The 22005-nt window shown below is 42.5% G+C and overlaps 1 protein-coding gene across 2 annotated transcripts in view; it reads right to left on the bottom strand.

Annotated features, from left to right (window-relative positions):
- NUP133 (nucleoporin 133) overlaps positions 1-22005 on the bottom strand; it is a 229424-nt gene that overhangs the window by 11548 nt on the left and 195871 nt on the right. The window contains exons 22-24 of one of the 2 annotated variants that reach the window (XM_073560207.1): positions 18918-19036; positions 16635-16715; positions 12136-12200 (exon numbers count right to left, since the gene is read on the bottom strand). In XM_073560207.1, the coding sequence (XP_073416308.1) occupies positions 12136-12200; positions 16635-16715; positions 18918-19036 (265 nt within the window). The remainder of the gene's footprint in view (positions 1-12135; positions 12201-16634; positions 16716-18917; positions 19037-22005) is intronic. The other variant, XM_073560208.1, reaches the window with a different exon arrangement.

Genomic DNA, 22005 nt, shown 5'->3' with positions numbered 1-22005 from the left:
TGTTACCACCCACCTTTCGTGTCTACCTCTTTCCTCATAGACTGTAAGCTTGCGAGCAGGGCCCTCACTCCTCTTGTTATTTGTTATAATCTACTGTATGTGATTATTGTTATGCTGTAATGTCTATTGTCTGTACAAATCCCCTCTGAAATGTAAAGTGCTGCGGAATATGTCGGCGCTATAAAAATAAAATTTATTATTTATTATTATTATTAACAACCAATCCAATCCATACAGGCAAAGCGTTATGTGTAATAATGACGCCGTCGTCAGCATCACTATTCCAGTAATCTATATGCTGGAGCAGACTTTGAACAGCCTGTGGGAGGAGGTGGTAGTTCCAGTGGAAGATGAGGAAGCAGAGGAGGATGCGGAATTAATAACATTGTCTAAAAGTTTCAGACTGTTGTCACACAGGCAGGTGCCAAGGGAGGGTGGATTACTGCGATCAAGGGGGGCTGGTGATACCAGACAAACTGTTAATGAAGGTGCAAGAGCCGAGGAACAAAAGGAGGAGAAAGAGGTGATGGGAGAGCAACTGTCAGGAGATGAAGAGGATAATCATTCTCTCTCTGTTGTTCATGGTTGGCGGGAGGGGATGGAGGAAACAAGCATCAGTGTTACCCACCTACCAACACAGCATGGGTTTGGATCTCATGGAAGAGCCCGACATACGAGTGCCTTCTTGCTGCAACATGATCCCTGTATAGTTATGATTCGAAACAGTGCTGACTACTGGGTTGGCGCTCTGTTAGGCTAGTTTCACACTAGTGTTTTTTTAGTGCTGCGCTTCGTGCGCAATAGAATCGCATACCAAAAACGCATCATGCGTTTTGTATGAGTTTGCTTTTTTTAGGCGCATGTGTTTTAACCAGTTTGTAGCCATGCGCACGCCTGCATTCCCATAGACTGTAATGTGATTTTTTTTTTGCGCATTCCGTGCGCAAGCGTTTTTTTGAGACAGGTTGGACAGACCAAAAATGCAACAGGTTGTGTCCGGCGTGCCTAGGCGCACACTACAAATAAACGCATACGCACGAAAACGCATACGAACGTGTGCATACGCTAGACCATGCGCCCCCATGTTAAAGACAGGGGCGCAGCACGCATGGACGCGCACGAAGCACAGCGCTAAAAAACGCTAGTGTGAAACCAGTCTTAGATCCACGTTATAAAAGAGTAAATTTTGACAGATGCTTCCCGACCTAGAAAGGGACCCGCAAATGCGGGAGTATTGAAACACACTTTTATACAACCTTAAGAGGTTTTACAGTGTGCATCGCAGCTCTAGACTTCCTACCTCCAGCACATCAATTCTTCAACGCCAAAACATTAGCAGCAGCATTAGTGTAAGTGGCAGAAGCAATTTCTTTGAGTCCCTTGACACTTTTTTTTTTTAGACCAGCTCATGCACCAGCAGAATAGAGTCCAAGTCTGACACAAGGTGAACGAATGGCGAGGATGGTGCAGGAGTATCTAGAACTCAATATCAATACCATCAGGGTCTTCAAAAATGGATGAGTGGCCTGAGCTCACCTCACACCTTGGAGGTTTCATCATGCCTGACTGCCAGTGTTCTCTCAGAATGTATTTTCAGGGCTGCTGATGAGGTCCTGACAGATAAGCGCAGTCGACTGTCCCCTGAAAGTGTAGACCGCCTAACTTCCATCAAGATGAACAAGTCATTTATTGCCAAGGACTTTTGCACCCCAATCGCAGACTGTACAGTCTAGGAAATATGGTTTTTAGTGTGCTGCATTGATCTCGCGTAATTAAAGTCTGTGATATCTTTACGGGGGCTTCGATGTCTGCTGTTGCTACAGATGTTAACACTAATTTGTGGAAATGTGAACAGTCCTCGTTGGATCTCCATCTGCTGGGTTAGCTGTAGTGGAAGACATGTTGGTCCCCATTATACTATTTCTACTCTGGTAAAATTGATGCCACTGTTGGTGTCTGCCACTAATTGTTGAAAATGTGAACACTCCTGATTGGGTCTCCATCTGCTGGGTTGGCTGTAGTGGAAGAGATGTCACTCCCCATTATACTATTTCTACTCTAGTGAAATTGATGCCACTTTGGTGGTGTCTGCCACTAACTTTTGGAAATGTGGAAAGTCCTGGTTGAGTCTCCTTCATGTGTGTGGCCTGTAGCAGTAGGCCTCCGAGACCAGCAGGCCTCCACCCCCTTTGAGTCAACTACCCGTGTTAATATCCTTACATTTTTCTGACAATAGTAGTCTATGAAACCATTTGTGCAACCTGAGCACAAAAGAAGGTTGCATATGGTATTAGGGCTCCCAGTACAGCAGGCCTACACAGATTCCTCACCCACCTTTTCTTAATTTGAAGTTCAATTTAAAGCTGCAAATATGCTGGCCCAGACCCTGATACCTCATGCATGGCTGACTGCTGCCGTGCCATTCTAAAGTTTATACTGTGAGTGAATTGAGGCCACTTTCCTGGATGTCTGGACATCATTTGATGTGTTCTGGCAGCTTTTTGGACAGTTTGAAGGTGTTGTGCATACGTTTGTTTTTGCCTCCCATTGACTCCAATGATTGTCGGCTATGTTCGCCGAACAAAATCGGCGAATATTGCAAAATCAGCACTTGTAATCTGAAAATTTAAATATTCACTCATCTCTACCAAAGAAAACCCATGGAAAGCTACAGAAAGACCTGGAATAAGCAGGTACAATTGTTTCAAAGAAAATTAAGTAAAGCACTCAAACATCATGGCCTGTATGCACACTCACCAGGCAAGATGCTGAACAAAAAGCATGTTCAAGGGCATTTAAAGTTTGCTCAACAACATTTAGACAAACTGTGAAATACTGGGAGAATATAGTATGGTCAGATGATACCAAAATGTAACTTTGGATGCCATAATACATACCATGATTGGAAGACACAAGGCACTGCACATCACCCCCAAAATACCATACCAACAGTGAAGTTTGGAGGTGGGAACATCATGGTGTAGAGCTGTTTTTCAGCATATGGCACTGGCAAACTTCATAAAGTAAAAGGATGGATGAATCGACAAATGTACAGAGACATTCGTGATAAACATCTGCTGCTTTCTACCAGGAGGATGAAACGAAGGTGAACATTTCAGCTAGACAATGATTCCATACACACAGTGAAGGAAACTCAATTAGTTTCAGAGAAAGAAAATAAAGGCTAATACAATGGCCCAGCCAATCACCTGACCTGAATCCAATAGAAAATTTATGGAATGGAAAATTTATGATTCCATACACACAGTGAAGGAAACTCAATTGGTTTCAGAGAAAGAAAATGAAGCTAATAGAATGGCCCAGCCAATCACCTGACCTGAATCCAATAGAAAATTTCTGGAAGGAACTAAAGAGCAGAGTTTATGGAAGGAGCCCATGTAACCTTTAGGATTAGAAGAGTGTGTATAATAATGGACCAATATCACTCATCAGCAATGCATGCAACTAGTTTCTCCATACAGGAGGTGTCTTGAAGCGGTCATCACCAACAAAGCCTTTTAAACTAAGGGTACCGTCACATTTAGCGATGCACCAGCAATCCCGACGATACGACCCGGTCAGGATCGCTCGTGCATCGCTAAATGCCTCACGGGCTACATGGCCACCACACGTCAACAGGGAGGGAGCACAAAAGTGGCCTCCGTGGACTCCTATGGGGTATGTCGGCATCTGGGAGGGTACACCCAATGTGGTCTCCAAGGCATCAAACTTCACCCGGGCAATTGCCTCACGGGCTGTAGCCATGCACTCGCTCAGGGGGGGCATAGGAATATATGGCCCCCGAGGCGACTACCGGTACCTGGTGACGGGTGTAGCAGACCGGTACCTGCCAGTAATCACCCAACCCAGGCCTCCTCTTCTTTCTTCTAGAATCTTCAAGAGGTTGTCATCTTGAGGGTTCCCCATCGAGGACAGGAAACCAACTGATGCGGAGAGAGGAGCCGCCCCTTTTATCTTGAAGGTTTCCTGTCCTCATTGGGCGGATCCCCTCTCTCGTGGTGCCGTCATGTAGAATGGAAAAATAGAACATTTGGCGATAATTGTAAGCGGTATGTGTGGAGAAAACCATGCACTGCTCATCACCTGCCCAATGCAATCCCAACAGTGAAACATGGTGGTGGCAGCATCATGCTATGGGGGTGTTTTTCAGCTGCAGGGACAGAACGACGGGTTGCAATTGAAGGAAGCATGAATGCAGCCAAGTACAAAGATATCCTGGATGAAAACCTCTTCCAGAGTGCTCTGGACCTCAGACTTGGCTGAAGGTTCACCTTCCAACAAGACAATGACCCTAAGCACACAGCTAAAATAACAAAGGAGTGGTTTCAGAACAACTATGTGACCATTCTTGACTGGCCCAGCCAGAGCCCCGATCTAAACCCAATTGAGCATCTCTAGAGAGACCCGAAAATGGCTGTCCACCAACATTCACCATCCAACCTGACAGAACTGGAGAGCATCTGCAAGGAAGAATGGCAGAGGATCCCCAAATCCAGGTGTGAAAAATTTGTTGCATCATTCCCAAGACGACTCATGGCTGTACTAGCTCAAAGGGGTGCTTCTACGCAATACTGAGCAAAGAGTCTGAATACTTATGACCAAGTGATATTTTAGTTTTTCTTTTTTTAATACATTTTCAAAAAGTTCTACATTTGTTTTTTTCAGTCAAGATGTGGTGCAGAGTGTACATTAATGAGAAAAATAAACTTTTTTGGCTGCAATGAAAGTGAAAAATTTAAAAGGGGTCTGAATACTTTCCGTAACCAACGTATATACTGTAGCACAAAGAAATAAAAGGAACACAAACACAATATACCCCAAGTCAAGTCACTTGTGAAATCAACCTGTCCAGTTATGAAGCAACACTAATTGTGAATCATTTTCTCCTGCTGTTGTGCAAATGGAACAGACAACAGTAAAAATACGCAATTTGCAAGACAACCCCCTATAAGAGGGGTGATTCTGCAGGGGCTGACCACAGACCATTTCTCTTTTCTCATCCTTTTTGGCTTTTTTGCATTTAGTCATTGCTCTATCCATTAGAGGTACAGTAGTAGGAGACTACAACACACAGAAGTTGCTCAGGTAGTGCAGCTCACCAATGATGGCATATGAATGCAAACTGTGGCAAGAAGGGTACCTGTGTGTCAGCACAGTGTTCAGAGTGTGGAGGAGATACTAGGAGACAGGCCAGTACACCAAGAGACATGGAGGGGGCCGTAGAAGGGCAACAACCCAGGAGCAGGCCTGCTACCTCCTCCTCGGTGCAAGGAGGAACAGGAAGAGTGGTGCCAGAGCCCTGCAAAATGACCACTAGCAGGCCACTTACAAGTCTGGAACAGACTTCATGAGGGTGGTATGAGATCACCATGTCCACACGTGGGTGTTGTACTTACAGTCCAAAACTGTGTAGGGCGATTGGCAGATTCAACATTGGCGCCCTTTGCTCTTCACTGTTGAGAGCAGGTTCACACTGAGCACGTGACAGACGTGACAGTTTGGAGACGCTGTAGAGAACGTTCAGCAAACTGCAACATCTTCCAGCATGAGCGGTTTAGCAGTGGGTCAAGTAAGGGTGTGGGGAGGCTTTTCTTTGGAGTGCTGCACAGCCCTCCATGTGCTAGCCAGAGGTACCACGACTGTCATTAGGTATCTGGATGAGATGTTCAGACCCACTGTGAGACTATATGCAGGTGCATTGGGCCCTGTGTTCCTTCTGATGTATGCCTCATGTGTTAGCAGTTCCTGCATGATGAAGGCATTGATGCTATGCACTGGCCTACCCATTCCCAAGACCTGAATCCATTTGTACACATCTGGGACATCATGTCTCGTTCCATCCACCAACACTACGTTGCACCACAGACTGTCCAGGGGTTGACAATTGCCCAGGCATTGTAGGACGGTCATACAGGCACGTGGATCATTTCCTAGTCTTCAGTCATTTCCACTAGTTGGATCAACCTGTAATTTTATTTTCCACTTTGATTTTGAGTATCATTTCAAATCCAGACCACCATGGGATATTAAGTTTGATTAACATTGATCATTTTTATGTTTCATTATTCTCAACAAATTCCACTATGTAATGAAGATTTGCAACTGGAATATTGAATTCAGTGACATCTAGGATGTGGTATTTTAGTGTTCCCCTTATTTTTTTTGAGCAGTGTGTTTGATACTGGCCTAGCAGTGAAAACAGCAAGGGCCTTGACCATAGATTGCATAATAGTTCTGATTATTGGAGGCAGCGGAGTGTTGCTTTCTAGACAAATTGGTAACACCAATGTTATCTGCATGATCTCCCTTGTTTTCCTGACACAAAGTATTACCGTATATAGTCGAGTATAAGCCGACTCGAGTATAAGCAGAGGCACCTAATTTTGCCACGGAAAACTGGGTAAGCTTATTGACTTGAGTATAAGCCGGGTACACATTGTCCCCTTATCCCTGACCTGCTATGTGTGGCTCTCCCCGTCCTGTCCGGCTATGTGTGGCTCCCCCTGTTGTATGCATGGCTCCCTGGTCCCGCATGGCTCCCTCCCCCCCGTCCTACTCACCCTCCTCGTGCCGTCGCTGCATCTCCATTGTCTCAGCGTGGCAGCTCTTCCTGTGCGCTTGAGAGTGGAGATGCATGCATATTCATTACCTTAATGAGCGGTACCACGTGACCGCTGAGCACAGGAAGAGCTGCCAGCGCCGGGACGGAGATGCAGCGACGGCGCGAGGAGGGCGAGTATGATGTCTTCTGTTAGCCGGCGGCTGCAGCTGCACTGTCACTGTGCTACAGCTGGGGACTCCTGCAGCTGCTCCGCCGCTCTCCCCCCCCCCCTTCTGGACAATGAATCGTGTATAAGCTGGGGGAGCATTTTCAGCACAAAAAAATGTGCTGAAGGTCTCAGCTTATACATTTCAGTAAGCAAGTTCAATACATTTTCCTGGTGTCATTTCTCATTATTACACAAATTTATGGACATCTATGGTTCGATTTCTTTGCCTGTGCGGAGTGGGTGGTTTGATAGCGACATCCAGTGAAAATTTCATGTCAATAGCACGGTTAGAAATATATTTACTTAGAATTTTTTTTTTTTTAAACTCTTTATTGAAGGATTCCACAACATAGTATATCAAGCATAGAACATTACAATATAGAGTCAGTTATTCATAGTGACATAACCATGATATCATATTTCCAGTAACAAGAAACAAACAAAACAATTACAATGCAATATTCTTACACAGTACATTATACCATTCGTTGCATCTTTTAGCTTACAGGGTTTATTTAGGATCCATACGCTCGTACCAGGTCAGATTACAGAAGATACACATTCTAAAATTCACTTAAATCAAAGCTTACATGTTCCAGAAGCAAAACACATCACGGGCCATATCTCGAAATCGAAGAGACCATATCATTAGGAGCCAAGTGTGTCAAAGAGGAGTCACACCACCTTTCCCAAATCCCATGGAACTTCTGGGGACATTTTCTGTTTTTATATAATATGTTCTTGTAAGGAATTAGGTCATTCACCAATTTCTTCCATTGATTAATCGAAGGCGATCTCCCTCCCATCCAGCTCAACACCACTGCCTTCATAGCCATAAATAAAACCTCTCAAAGAAATATTCTATCATAATGAACCCACATCTCTTCATCCACAACACCCAGGAGACATAATTCAGGAGTGCATTCAATCGGTATTCCCAATATTCGTTCCAACGTATACATGACTTCACTCCAATACCCCCCGTATACTACCACAGCTCCAAATAAGGTGCCAAAAATCCGCCCCCCGCTTCCCCACATCTATGACATTCATCCGTTGCCCTTCTGCCAAATTTATGAAGTCTGCTTGGGGTCAAATACGACTGGTGAAGAATATACAATTGGATTAATTTGTTGTTTGCAGCTGGTGACACCATCGTATGTGCCTCCAGGTCGTCATTCCACTGTTGATCAGTGATAGAAGGTATCAAGCAGTGCCATTTACTTCCCACAACGAGCTGAGTGGATGCAATCTAAGGCTGGGTTCACACGTAGCGGAAATTACAGCGAGAATTCCGGAATTCCATTCCGCAGGAAAATCGTATTTTAAATTCCCGCGATTTTCCCGCGGAAAAACTAGCATTTTGCAAGCGTAATTAGCTTGCAGAATTGCTAGCATTTTCCAAGCGATCTGGAGCATCGCTTGGAGAACTGATTGACAGGTTGGTCACACTCGTCAAACATAGTGTCTGACGAGTGTGACCAACTTTTTACTATTGAGGCCGTCTATGCGGCATCAATAGTAAAAGATAGAATGTAAAAAATAAAAAAAAAAAATTATTGTTATTCTCACCTTCCGACGTCCCACGCAACCTTTCCACCTCTCTCCACGTCCCAGTAATCCTGTGCGACAATTACCGCGATGACGTCTGTTCTTGCTGGATCGAGACGTCTCGCGGTCATTCACGGTGACGTCGCGCGAATGACCGCGAGACGTCTGTTCTCGCTGGATCGAGACGTCTCGCGGTCATTCGCGGTGACGCCGCGCGAATGACCGCGAGACTTCGCAATCCCGCGAGAACGGACGTCATCGCTCGCAAAGGCTTACTGGGACCAGGAGCGTGGACTGAGGCGGGAAGGCTGCGCGGGACGTCGGAAGGTGAGAACAACAATATTTTTTATTTTAAATTCTATTTTTTACAGGGATATGGTACCCAAAGCCCGGAGGACTGTATCCTCTCCTCCGGGAAACGTGAAAAAAACGCCAAGTGTGAACTCAGCCTTAGAGTTCAATAAAAAGGTGTAGAGAGGAAATCATCACCGTAGGTCCCTGAGTTGATAATATTCCTATCAATGGGTATTTAGATATTCTCCTTCTAGGAAACGGGAACTGATACATTATGGCGTATCTCAGCGGCAGATATCTATAAAATTCTCTATAAGGCTGGTTTCACACTAGCGTTTTTCAGCGCTGCGCTTAGTGCGCGCCCATGCGTCTTGCGCCCCTATCTTTATCATGGGGGTGCATGGTCTAGCGTATGCATGCGTTCGTATGTGTTTTCGTGCGCATGCGTTTTTGTAGTGTGCGCCGGACCCAACCTGTTGCATTTTTGGTCCGTCCGACCTGTCTCAAAAAACCGCTTGCACACAGAATGCGCAAAAAAAATTACATTACAGTCTATGGGAACGCAGGCGTTTTAAGAGTTAACATGGCTAGAAACTGGTTAAAACGCATGTGCCTAAAAAAAAGTTGTATACTCACTGCTATCAGCGCTGCCTTCACTCCTTATTTTAGTGACCCTGGAGGTCCCTTTTCTGAAGCCCTACGCTGTACAGGTATATTTACCTTCCTTCAACCTATTCCCTGTCTCCCTCTTGTTTTTCACTGTTTGATAGGCCATTTATTTTACAGCTGCCTGTTATAATTTTCGACGGCACGGTCCACATACGCTTTCCAGACGCCAGCCATTTAACATTTTCACTGGCCATCCAGGTATTCCATCTTAGATTGTTTTTCAGTCTACATAACCACACATAGTTGGTTCTGTGCTGCTATATGACTGCCATATACATTGTGTCACATCTATTGCATTATTTAATTAGAACCTCCATTTTGCTTTTAGATTTTGTACTTTGTCCTTCTTTTGGCTACCATTACAAGGATTTATTTATTTCAGGTATTGGTATGACTTCTATTCCTAGCCATCTTGGAAGCACTAGATTGCACATGTATGCACATGTATGAGATATCGCTATAACTATATCCTTCAAAGCACAAGGGCGCACCATACTATCACGAGCAATTATCTGTTGTAGTTCATTCTATGCTCAACAACACTCACTTATAGGCTCCCTGTTATGATTGAGTCACCGAGGAGGAAAAAACAAAACACAAGCTCAGCCCAGAAAAACAGAGAGGTTGGAAACTAGCGGATTGCAGACCCCTAATCCTATCACACAACTAGCAGTAGCCGTGGAGTGTTCCTACAGTGATCCTAGACACCTCGTCACAGCCGGAGATCTACATAAGCCTAAAGAGAGAAAAGGGAAAAACCGACTGCCCCATAGCAGACCCCAAAGCAATAGGCAGCCCCCAACATATAATGACGGTGAAGCAAGATGAAAACACCAACACAGATAGAAAGATAGGTTGAGCAAACGATGGGGCCCAAGCTAACTAAAAAGGACAGGATAGAAAAGCTGCTGTCTGCAATCCGAGAAAACCCTGCTAAAAAATATTACCAACACAACTGATAAGCAAAAAGGACCCTGAAGTCACTAGACTTCAACCCCTATATCAGCACTCAGAATATTCTGGAAGCAGAGCAAAAGAGAACACTGATCAAGGAAAAAGAATCCAGCACACCCCCGGCCGGGGATGGCTGAACTCCAAAAAACAAGGTAAACAAAACCAAAACTAATAAGTTCAATAGCAGAGCAAAAACTTATCTTTGGGAAGCAGGAATCAGACTGGTCTCCAAGAATCCAGCAGAGAAATCACCAGTGACTCAGAAGGGCGTCGGCTGCCTTATATCCAGTCTGAAGTTCCCGTTACCCAGTCACCATCCACCTGATCAGGTGTTTGGTAATCAGCCTCACTACCTTCCTTCTCCAGAAGAGGGAGATCCTCGGACACAAAAGATGAATAAACAGATGAGCTCACAACAGCTCCCTCTTCCTTAACGACCAGCACAGCACCTTTGTAGTTATCATCGCCTGACTCAGCAAAGCACCCTTGGATAGTACCTCTACTAGCAGTCTCTCTCTCCTTTGAATTTTTGATGAAGTTGGAACATATATTTTTGTCATGTCTTTTGTTAGTATGTATTTCTGTGATGATGCGGACAGCAATTAACGCCTTGTTTTTGTTCTTCTTTTGTATGTATATTTCAGTAAACAAGATTTTTCTGATGAAGGTCCTATGCTGGACCAAAAACGTTTAAACCTTTCTGTCTGGATGCACAAAATAAGAGTGTCTGAATATTTCACATATTGAGTGCCAAGATTTTTGTCATTTGTGATCAATACCTAATTCACCCGTTGTACATAATATACTAAAAATCCTAAATGACGTTTAACTCCTTTTCCTATTCAGAAAATAAAAAAAGAATAGTTGGCAGTGTTGCGTCTGTACATGTTTGATCTATCAAACTATTAAATTTAACTTATTTTTTATTACATGTAACCCCCCCCCCCCAAAAAAAAAAATTAAATAAAAAAAAAGGTGGACATACCAACAAAAACTATAGTTCGACCCACAAAAGATAAGTTTTCAAATAGTTTGGTCAATGGAAAACTAAGTTACATGTCTTAAAGTTTCTCCCCCGAATTGCAGCTCTGCGCCCACTGCTTGGCTGCTACACTGTAAGCACAAGTCTATGACCAGCTGATTTCTATTACGGCAAGAAGGAATAAAACAAAAGATTACGAAACCACTGGTGAGTAAAAGAAGATTGCCAACTTTAAAGCAACATTCCACCATTTTTTTTCTAAATTTTTAACGCTGGAGAGGTACTTCTAATTTAAGGTCCCTGACCCTACTCTTATACTTACCCGCAGGCTTCTTCACCTTTTATCACTCCCGCTCCTATCTGTTTTGATCGCTCCAGTGTTTCATGGAGCGAGCCGGCATTCAGAACTCAATACATGTGTATGAGAGCCTCATTCCTGCATAGATGTTGTGACGCAACGTGTAACTTCCGGCCAATCAGAAGTTGTGGCCACAAGATGACATCACAGGACTGCAGTGACACAGAAAAATGGTGAAAATGCCAGAGGGAGAGTATAAGACCGGGGGCAGGGACCTTACACTAGAAGCACTACTCTAGCACTGAAAAAAAATATTGGAGTGGTGAATTAATGAATGTTAAATCCATTATAATAGTGTATATGTTCAGTTTAGGCTCCACACCAAAGTACTCCAGTCAACATTTGGCTGCATCTGGCACATGACTTGTGCACTCACACACACACACGCACAAAACTAAATTCCCCATGAGCCTGCTAGCATTATGGAGTAATTCAGCAGTATCTTTCCAAAGACCAAGCAAAAGAAAAATTTGAGTGTAGCCTTACTTTATCTGTAATTGTAATAAGAAAGGAACGTTGATAAATTTGATACTCACGTGTCTCTCTTTATAGCTTTGCAGAGTATTTTCAACTTTAGTTCTTCAATATCAACCTCCTCTTCCTTAAAAAAAAAAAAAAAAAAAAAAAAAAAATATCACACTTGCTTCTTAAACTGAGCAGATTTGTAGAAATAAAGACCTTACAAGTTGTGATAAAATAATGGATATTCAAAAATATTTCAGTTTACAGCCGTCACCATCAGTTATCAACCGATTCATTGGCTCTGACAAAGTTTACTTAATGCTCAGCAAAGAGTTTATCTGGCTGAAAAATTACCTGTCTGTTAAGAGATCCATCGATTCATAGTATATATGATACAATAAAAACAAAATCAGCAGCAAATGGACACTCTAAGGCTATGTGGCCACGATCAGGAAATAGCAGCGCTTTAGACACACCATATTTCTGCCGTGTCCAAAACGCTGCATTCTGTTCAAGCAGTTAAATCCACATGTTCAGTGAGCCATGTGGATTTACCACATCTAATGAATGGATATGGGTGAAACTACGTAGATAATTAACATGCTGTGGCTCGTAAAACCCGCACCGTCGGTGAGTTTACACCGGGTTAAATAGAAGCACAGTGGCCAGGGGATTTCTATAAATTACATATACATATAATTCTATCCATTATGCACATTATGCAGCACACAGCATTTTGGACACAACGCAGGTGAGCTGCGTCCAAAACGCTGCTCTTCCTAATTGTGGGCACATTCCCTAAAATATGTACATTTCCCATATCTGGAACAACTCATGATAGTCAGTAAGACACTTATATAATGTGTATAGGGAGACCTGGAAGTTCAAATTGGTGACATTGTATCAGAGGCAGGTAACATCCTGCTTCTTTGAATAGAATGACTCCTTTCCATGAAGAGCTATACATTACTTAGTGGCACTTTTTCCACAAATTCCTAAATAGTGGAAACCCCCCACAAGTGACCCCATGCATGAGTACACAGATACACCATATGTGGTGGGAAACTGTTTGTGTGCACTGCAGAGCTCCAAAAGGAAGGAGCGATGTTTCGGAGCGCAGACTTGATGGAATGATCTCCGGAAGTCATGTTGCATATGCAGAAAACTCCCAATTTGGAAACTTCACCCCTCAAGCAATTTGTCTAGGGGCACAATTATAATAATGCTTTTGGTTTAACTGTTACACATACCACTATATTATAAATCTATGCAAGCTGTACAGAGTACAACAGGGTATAAAAGTTGTTGGGATGCTTTGAAGCAATTCTTAATGCAAGGGCCAGGTTTCACAATGGTAACTTGTGTCCAATCGTATTCCCCTTTTGGAACACCTTTTCTGTGCCCTTCCTTTCCTCGCAGTTTTGGGAACCGCTCGAACACAATGTTGCCCTGGTACAAAATTGGCACCATCAGTTTCAGAATTACTGGGAATCTCATCTTCCTGTTTACCAAATATTAGGGCCTTGATAACTGCCTCCTGAAACTGAAATGTCATCATATTGCCTACACATCGAAACAGCACAAATGCATTGTACAGTGCTATCTGTACACAGCTAGAAGTTTCAACCATGCTTTTGCGTGGCACTCTATAGTTTCTGGACCTGATCTGAGAGAGCTACACCTCCATGTATTTATTATAATCCAGGATACAGTCTGGCTTCGGAACTTGTGTGGTGGTACCACGGACATTGATAAAGGATCTGTTGTCATGGCGTATTGTGGTCAAGGTAAGCACATCCCTCTTTTTCTTATACTTGATCACCGGCATGTTGTTGTTACATTAGGCTCTGCTGTCACCTTTTCTCAGTAATTGCCCAATTACTAGCTTAGGGAGGACTAATATTTTTGAACAGAGCAGTATGAAAAACAGTATCTATGGCAAAAAGGGACAAGAAGAGTGAGATGCTAGGGTAGAAGTTATCCACATCGAGGCGATAACCCTGATCCAGCAGTGGGTGCACCAATTCCCACACAATTTTCCCACTCGCTTGCAGGATAGGGCGCACTAAGGGGCTCGATTGGGCTGTCCCTCCCTTCATAAACCCTAAATCTGTGTGTACATGTGCTGTACATTACCCAGACAGCTTGTACATTTTAATTCCTTACCTTGCCCTCTTACTGGGCAAGTATTGTAAAAAATTTAGCCTCCCTTTTTGAAATTAGATATTCATCTATACTGATGTCCCTTTGGGTGTTGTACACCTCAGCAAATTTTCTGCTGAAGTAGTCAACTACTAACCAGATTTTGTACAGATCAAAGTTGGCATAGTCTCAAGGATAATGTACATTGTTATAGATAGCATTGTCAAATCTAGAGGCAGTTTCATAGTTAATTGTGAATATTGAAGCAAGGCTATGACCTCCAGATGACTCCAATTCAAGGGGAGCCCCCTGATGTGAATATATAATTAAAGAGTATAATAATCTCATGGATGGTAGACCAGGCAGGGCTTACAGAGGAATTTTGGGCTACAACAGATTTATGGCCAGTAGAGATAACTTACAGGTCTTTCTCACAAAATTAGAATATCATCAAAAAGTTAATTTATTTCAGTTCAATACAAAAAATGAAACTCATTATATAGAGTGATTACAAAAAGCGTGATCTAATTCAAGTGTTTATTTCTGTTAATGTTCATGATTATGGCTTACAGCCAATGAAAACCCAAAAGTTATTATCTCAGTAAATTAGAATACCCTATTAACACTAGCTTGAAAAATTATTTTAAAATACGAAATGTTGGCCTACTGAAATGTATGCTCAGTAAATACACAATATTTGGTCAGGGCTCCTTCTGCATCAATTGCTGCATTAATGCGGCGTGGCATGGAGGTGATCAGCCTGTGGCACTGCTGAGGTGTTATGGAAGCCCTGGTTGCTTTGATGGCAGCCTTCAGCTCTTCTGCATTGTAAAGGGCCTGTCACATTAAGTGATATCGCTAGCAATATCGCTATAACGTCACTGGGAAAACAGCCGTTTCGAATGTAAGTCATGCTTCCTCTGAGCCATAGATGGCTCAGAAAAAGCGTGACTTACACGCAAAATGGTTGTAAGTCACATTGCCATCACAATCTCAGTTTGGAATCTGAAAAATAAAGCTTATTTTTAATGCACAGTGGAGAGTGCTCCATCTTCTCCATAGATTAAGAAAAGTAAAAGGACTGTGGCATCTTTCTCACTGCCTGAATCAGTACCAGATGCAAGAAAAGCATGCTTCATGTGCTGAAGAGAAGAGAGTCTTCATTTTTACTTTATTCTTAACACTGGGGATTGTGTGTAAGTGCTTCTTTTACACGAGTATTTTGGGAGGCACATATAAAAAAGGTACTATTTATTTTGACATTTACAATAAAAAGTACAGAAAAAAAAAATGCAAAGAAATTGCAGAAAAGAAAATTTAGAAGAAACATCAATAAAAAAGAAAAATCAGAAGTAAAAAAATAAACTTTGCATAAAAAAAATGACAGTGACGTTCACTACACTAATGCCCTACCTATAAAGCTACTACGTACTATTTTTTTTTGCAAAAGAAAAATGGACGTCACCAACAGTGCGACTTCCACTCCCCTAATACTTTACCTATAAAGATTTTAGGAACTCACTCCTAATATTTCTTACAAACAAAATTGGACGTAATTAAAAGTGCGACACTTAATAGTTTACCGATTTGGACAATAGTATAAAAAATAAAAAAAAGTCCTTTGGCACAAACTCCGATCAGTACGAGATGAGAGCACTGAGGAAACGGAATCTGCACACATAAGAGGCGCAAAAAATAAAGTGCGCCAAAAATGCAATTGGGGAGTGAAGGTGGGGTATAGCTGAAACGGGGATTGGGAACTTGGCTGCTGTGATCATAGATGAGTCACATAGAGCAGACAGCAAAGCACAATAAAAGATCAAATGAAATTGAAGTTCTGGATCAAGGAGGATCGCAGCCATTGGGAACCAATTATTTCTTTCACAGGTACACAAGGCGGCTATACAACCGCTCTGCACACAAAATCATAATGAAATATGGCGTGCAGAGTGGCAACCACTATTTTGAATTAACACTTTTGGTGCCGATTGGCGAGTAAACAAATACTTAAACGGAGCTTAAAGGGTTAACACAGAGGTGACACCACGATAATCACATCATTTTTAGTGACGAGCGAACGTGTTCGGATAAGGCACGATCTGAGAATGCTCGGGTATTAACAGCGTCTTCGGCATGCTTGAAAATATGCTCGTGTCCCTGCAGCTGCATAGATCTGAGTAAAAGAAGCCAGTATTGACTGCCAATTCATTATATTACCTGCCATTTGGTTTATTAGGGCTGTGTGGTGACTGTTTTGCCAATCGTGGAAAATGTCCATGATTTTACAGCAATTTTCTAAAATCACACCAAAAACATTGCAGCAAAAAAAAAAAAAAAAAAAAGCATGAACACAATCTAATAAGCATTGCACAACCGGTTTATACATTTAGTTATACGCAACTTACAACCTTGTAAAAAAGTGTGGTCATACCTCACTGACATACTCTAGTAGATCCAGTGCTTTCTTGAAATCATATTCATTTGCCCTTCTGTTCTCCTCACTTATGTATAGCTGTGACATGAAAGCAGAAACATGTACAATATTTTTAGCCCGCAATCCATGTAACTGATACTATGAACTGGCCTTTTGTTTCTAAAACGATACTTGTATTGGAGTATGTATGGGATCTATTTAAGACCAAGTTTACTCAGAGAAGTTTTTTTTCAGGTTTTTTATTAAAACTAAAGCCAGGAATAATTTCTAAATCAAGAAAAAGAATAAAATGGAAAAAACAGGCCTCTGAACAGCGCTCATCAGCGTGACATGCAGAATAAGAAAATTACTGGCATTTTATTTACTGTTCTTGGTCTATGTGCATAATGAAAACACCAAAGCAACCCCAGCTTTAAGTGCTCTATCTTATTATTGGGTGATACCAATCTGTTCTCGCCATCTGATGCTCACCCAGTGTCTGCCTCCTTTTTCTATGCTGACACACACGCCAAGCGGCTGCTGAGGCAGTTCACCAATGTGGCTAGTGATTAGCCAAGTGGGCATTGCCAGCCAGTGAGGATAAGACTAAAGCCCCCGTTACACATAACGATGTCCCAGCGATCTGACATGGATGGGATCGCTGGGACATCGTTACGCTGATCGCTGGTGAGCTGTCACAGACAGCCCCTTCAGCGATCAGGACCAGCGAGCAAGCTGGTTTCTAATGTAAACATCGGGTATCCAGGAGCCGCGGCTCCTGGATACTCGATGTTTACATTAGAAGCCAGCGTCGCTGATTGCTGGTCTCTCGCTGCCACACGCAGTGATGCGTGCTGGCCAGCGGGAGACCAGCGATCAAAAAACGGCCCAGGCCAATCGAGCACGATCAGCGATACCCGGCAGGGGGGGGCGGTCGCTGATCCCCGTCACACACAGCGATCTTGCTGGCGAGATCGCTGTGGCATCACAAAATCAGCGATCTCGCTAGCGAGATCGCTGTGTGTGACTGGCCCTTAAGGCTATTATCACAACCCAGACAAGCATAGTATAATGCAGAGAGTTCAGTGATTTCCATGAGATTAGAGAGTGGTTTTACTAGAATATATAAGACTATCAGTAATCATCAGCTAGAACTGATACCGCAGATATCTTAACAAAAAAGTGATGTTAAAAAAAAAACGGAATTCAACTGGATGTTTTTTGTTTTTTTTCACATTTAAAGTCTATGGAAAAAGGATCAGTTATAAATCCATCAGTTTTTCTTTCATTTGAAGAGGATCTTTTTTGCTTACTGGATCAGTTTCAATTGAAAGAAAAACTGATGGATTCTTAACAGATCTGTTTTGCATAAACCTCAATGTTAGTAAAACAGATCCCATTGCAAAACTTTTAACGGATTGCTGTTGGATCCACTCTAGCTAATGATTACTGGACATGTGAACATAGTCTTAAATGGGAAACGGTCATAAGATTCATGCTGACTGAACCACAGGCAGCATGTACAAGATCCTGGCTGCACGATTGCAGCCAGCTATTTGTATGTAGGGCTGAAAACAGCCCAGCAACAAGTGAGGCAGTGTCCTCTACATTCAAAGGGAGTTTGGCTGGGAATAAAAGCTGGAAAGCGCAGAGAGTCTATGAAGCATTTAGGATGAAGGTGTCAAAACTGTTCAGTTCACAAAAGTTTGCAATATTTCCTACAAAGTTCAGGAAAGTGTTAGTGCCACTGATACTGAGTAAGCACAGTAGGGCGATTTAGGAGCCTTGTCCTAAATTACCTAGAGGGGGTGTGGGCAAACTTGTAGAAGAACCATTTTAGGGGTACAAATAACTGATTGCCCAAAAAGTTAAGACCACATAGGTAAAAATAGCACTTCTAGCTCTTTTCTTAATATAGCTTTCACTACGTGGGTTCAATAAAGTAAAACTTTTACAGTTTTGATCCTGTGATCACTAACGATTATTTGCCGCAGATTCCGGCAGCATGTCGTCACTTATAAGATAAAAGTTTGGTATATGGTGGGATTTACCTTCCCAGAGAATAGCTGCTGAGCTCTGTGATTGGCTGTAACGGTGATGACCCTGTAGTTGTGATGTCACAGCTGCAGCCAATACACAGAGACCATAGCAGCAGCAGGGAGCTGCTGGTTGTTGTTTTAATGTCTGCAATTGTTTGAGGACACCTTTATTAAAAAAAAAAAAAAAAAAAAAAAAAAAAAAAGTGCAAGTATACCTAAAGTTTCTAAATGCAGTCGAAATCCCTTGGATGCTGCCACCTACCTCAACTAGCTGCAATGGTGAGAATACAGGCAGCACATTCGGTTCCCATTTTTTGTCCTCCAAAAGCTGCGTCGGCAACATCTCTTGGTATAGAAGAAATCGCTCTTGGTTTGAAATTTCTACAATAGGATTTGTTAATGTTAAATCAAAGGACATACAAATAATGCAAACTACTCATGACATACATATATACCACTTGACAAGAACAGGGACATTTTATTCAAAGCCGACTGGGATAGAGAATACTTGGACAAAGTCTGGAATGTAGAAAATGAACACTAAAAATAAATATTTTGCTACAACTGGGCCCAATTCATCAAAGCTTTTATGCCATTATTCGGTCGTAAAAAGTTTTGAAAAGTCACAAATTTGGAGCAACTCTAGGCTGTAGTAAAATTTTGCGACATTTGGGTATCAAACTCACAATGAGTGGCAGCGTTCGCTAGGCCTTAAATCTTATTCCAGCCGGAACTGCAGTAGGATTTGTCGCAAAGGTGAAGGCATGCGCCTCTTCAAGAGCCAGGAGTGTCTGACTCCAGCACATCACCTCATCAAGACTGACATGAACATCCACCTTGATTAATTGGGCCTACTGCCTATATATATTAACCTGAAGTTAGTGAGAGAGTATACTGAACCGTTCTTTATGCAAACATACAGCCGGTGAAATAAGTATTGAACAGGTCAATTTTCTTTTTTTAACAATATCTTTTTATTTGGTTTTAAGAAAATAAACAGTGCATACAGTACTTTAGACTGATAAACATTGAAGTCTACATAGGGATTAAACCTACAGAAAATAAAATTCAACATAACATACAGGGCTGTATTCAACAGTTTTCAAGGATTACATTTATTAATGACTACTATTAAATTAGAACAATTTTCTGGATGATTCAACCAACCCTCCCAATTAACACTGAAAACTTGTAATTTATTATTTTTGTTTGCTATCATTTTTTCAAAAGCACATGTTTTATCAATTGTATTATCTCTTTGTTGGCAGAAATTCCTGGGGACTTCCAATATCTTGTAATCGCTACTTTTGTAGCTAGAAGAATATGTGAGGCACTGGAGGGAATAGAATGTATAGCCAAAAAAAGTAGTGCTAAAGAAGGAGATGGTTTATTTTCTGGTGGAGTAGAGAAGAGATCAGATGAAAGCAAACGACCAGGTGGGAGTGATTACTGGACAGCTCCAAAATGTGTGGATTAAGGAAACTTTTGGGCCACAATTACGCCAGCAGAATTGAGTAGAAGAGGAACAGAGAGTGAAGCATCATTGGGGTGTAATACCATATTAAAACTGTTTTCATATAGGACTCAAGATAAGAGGCACATTTGAAGGTGCGAGCTGCAAAAACTAGTGAGCTTCTCCATTCTGTGCTCGAGAATGTTTTGTTCAATTCTTTCTCACTCCTTTTTATATTTAAACACACGAAACCCCTCCCAAGAAAGAAACGCGAAACACGCATCGGGGCTCTGTGCTGCACCCACAGGTCATGTAGCATTTATCTTCTTAAGCCTTCCTCCTTGTTTGCACTGTCTGCCTATGCACATAGTGCAGTTTAACCTGCTTCCTTAATAGGTCCTCATATTTAAGGACATGGCACTTTAGCTATTTATAACAATGATTAGTTGATACTGATTACTTGTGCTCTATATTATTCTCATTGGTTCCCTGGCTTGGTTATTTAACCCAAACCTAACACTAATTGCAATTTTTGCTGGGGACTAACGATTTACTAAGGCTAGTTTTACACTAGCGTTTTGAGGCGCAGCGCACGCTCACCATGAAGCTCCGCCCCCTGCCACGCATCCTCCGGTCAGATCCGCAGAGCGCACCAAAATACAACACGATGTGTTTGGCGCAGGTCGGCGCACCGTCAAAAGGAAGCATGCGCTGGCAAAAGCATACCTGCGCACCCAATGCTAAAGATAGGGTACGCAGGTCGCATGCAGCGTCATGCGCCCATAGGCGGAGCTGACTGGAGGAGGCGCAGCAGGGGGCGGAGCTTCACGGCGAGCATGCGCTTCGCCTCAAAATGCTAGTGTGAAACTAGCCTAACAGCCTCAGTATATGTATATAAGTACTATCATTATTTGAACATTGCAACTATAAGGCTGGGTTCACACTGCGTTATGGCAGTCCTTCAGACGGACTGCGTTACACCGTGGCATAATGCGGTGTAACGCAATCCGTTAACGCTGCCAATAACCCCTATTATGGGGCGCCTCGCTAACGCATGCCATAATCGCGTTATGCTATAGCGTTAACGCAGCACATCAACGCTATGCGTTGAATGGGCTGCCTTAACGCAGTATGAACCTGGCCTAATAATTCTCTGGCATTATCCCTCTATTAAGCACTGTGCAATCTTATTAGGTTGGAGATACGATTTATTAATACTCTATCTGCACTTGGCATAATCATCTTCCATCTAGCTGTGGTATTGAACATTTATTAATGCACTTTGTATATATAACTTACCATTCAGCTTTGTGTGCATTTCAGTGCGACTACTACAGTACTGATGAACAGGAAGGCTCGTTTCACATAGCCCAGGTCTTCTAGGGGTTTGATATATATATATATATATATATATATATATACACACACACATACATACATACATACACACACACACACATACATATACACACACACACTAGATGGTGGCCCGATTCTATCGCATCGGGTATTCTAGAGTCTCTGTGAAAATAAAAAATAGTGAAATACTCACCTCCCGATGGCCCCTGGACTCTTTCTCTCCTCTCACCACACGCCCGGCATCTTCCGGTCCCAGTAATGCTTTGCGTGAAACACCACTGATGACGTCTTGCTCTCGCGAGAGTGACGTCATCTCCGGCCCTTCTCGCTCAGCATTACTGGGACCGGAAGAGCATGGTGAGAGGCGGGACAGAGTCCGGGGGCTGTAGGAAGGTGAGTATATAACTATTTTTATCACTATTTTTTATTTTAACAGAGACTCTAGAATACCCGATGCAACAGAATCGGGCCACCATCTAGTGTATTATACTCCTGTTACACCCGGAGCTGCTGTCACTGTTCTGCTGTTACCTAATGT

Source organism: Dendrobates tinctorius, unplaced genomic scaffold (genome assembly GCF_039654945.1).
Source record: "Dendrobates tinctorius isolate UK_male_01 unplaced genomic scaffold, ASM3965494v1 ptg000293l, whole genome shotgun sequence".
In the NCBI taxonomy this organism is placed as follows: domain Eukaryota; kingdom Metazoa; phylum Chordata; class Amphibia; order Anura; family Dendrobatidae; genus Dendrobates; species Dendrobates tinctorius.
Note: the sequence above shows the minus strand (reverse complement) of the source record. Positions and strands in the feature narration are given on the sequence as shown.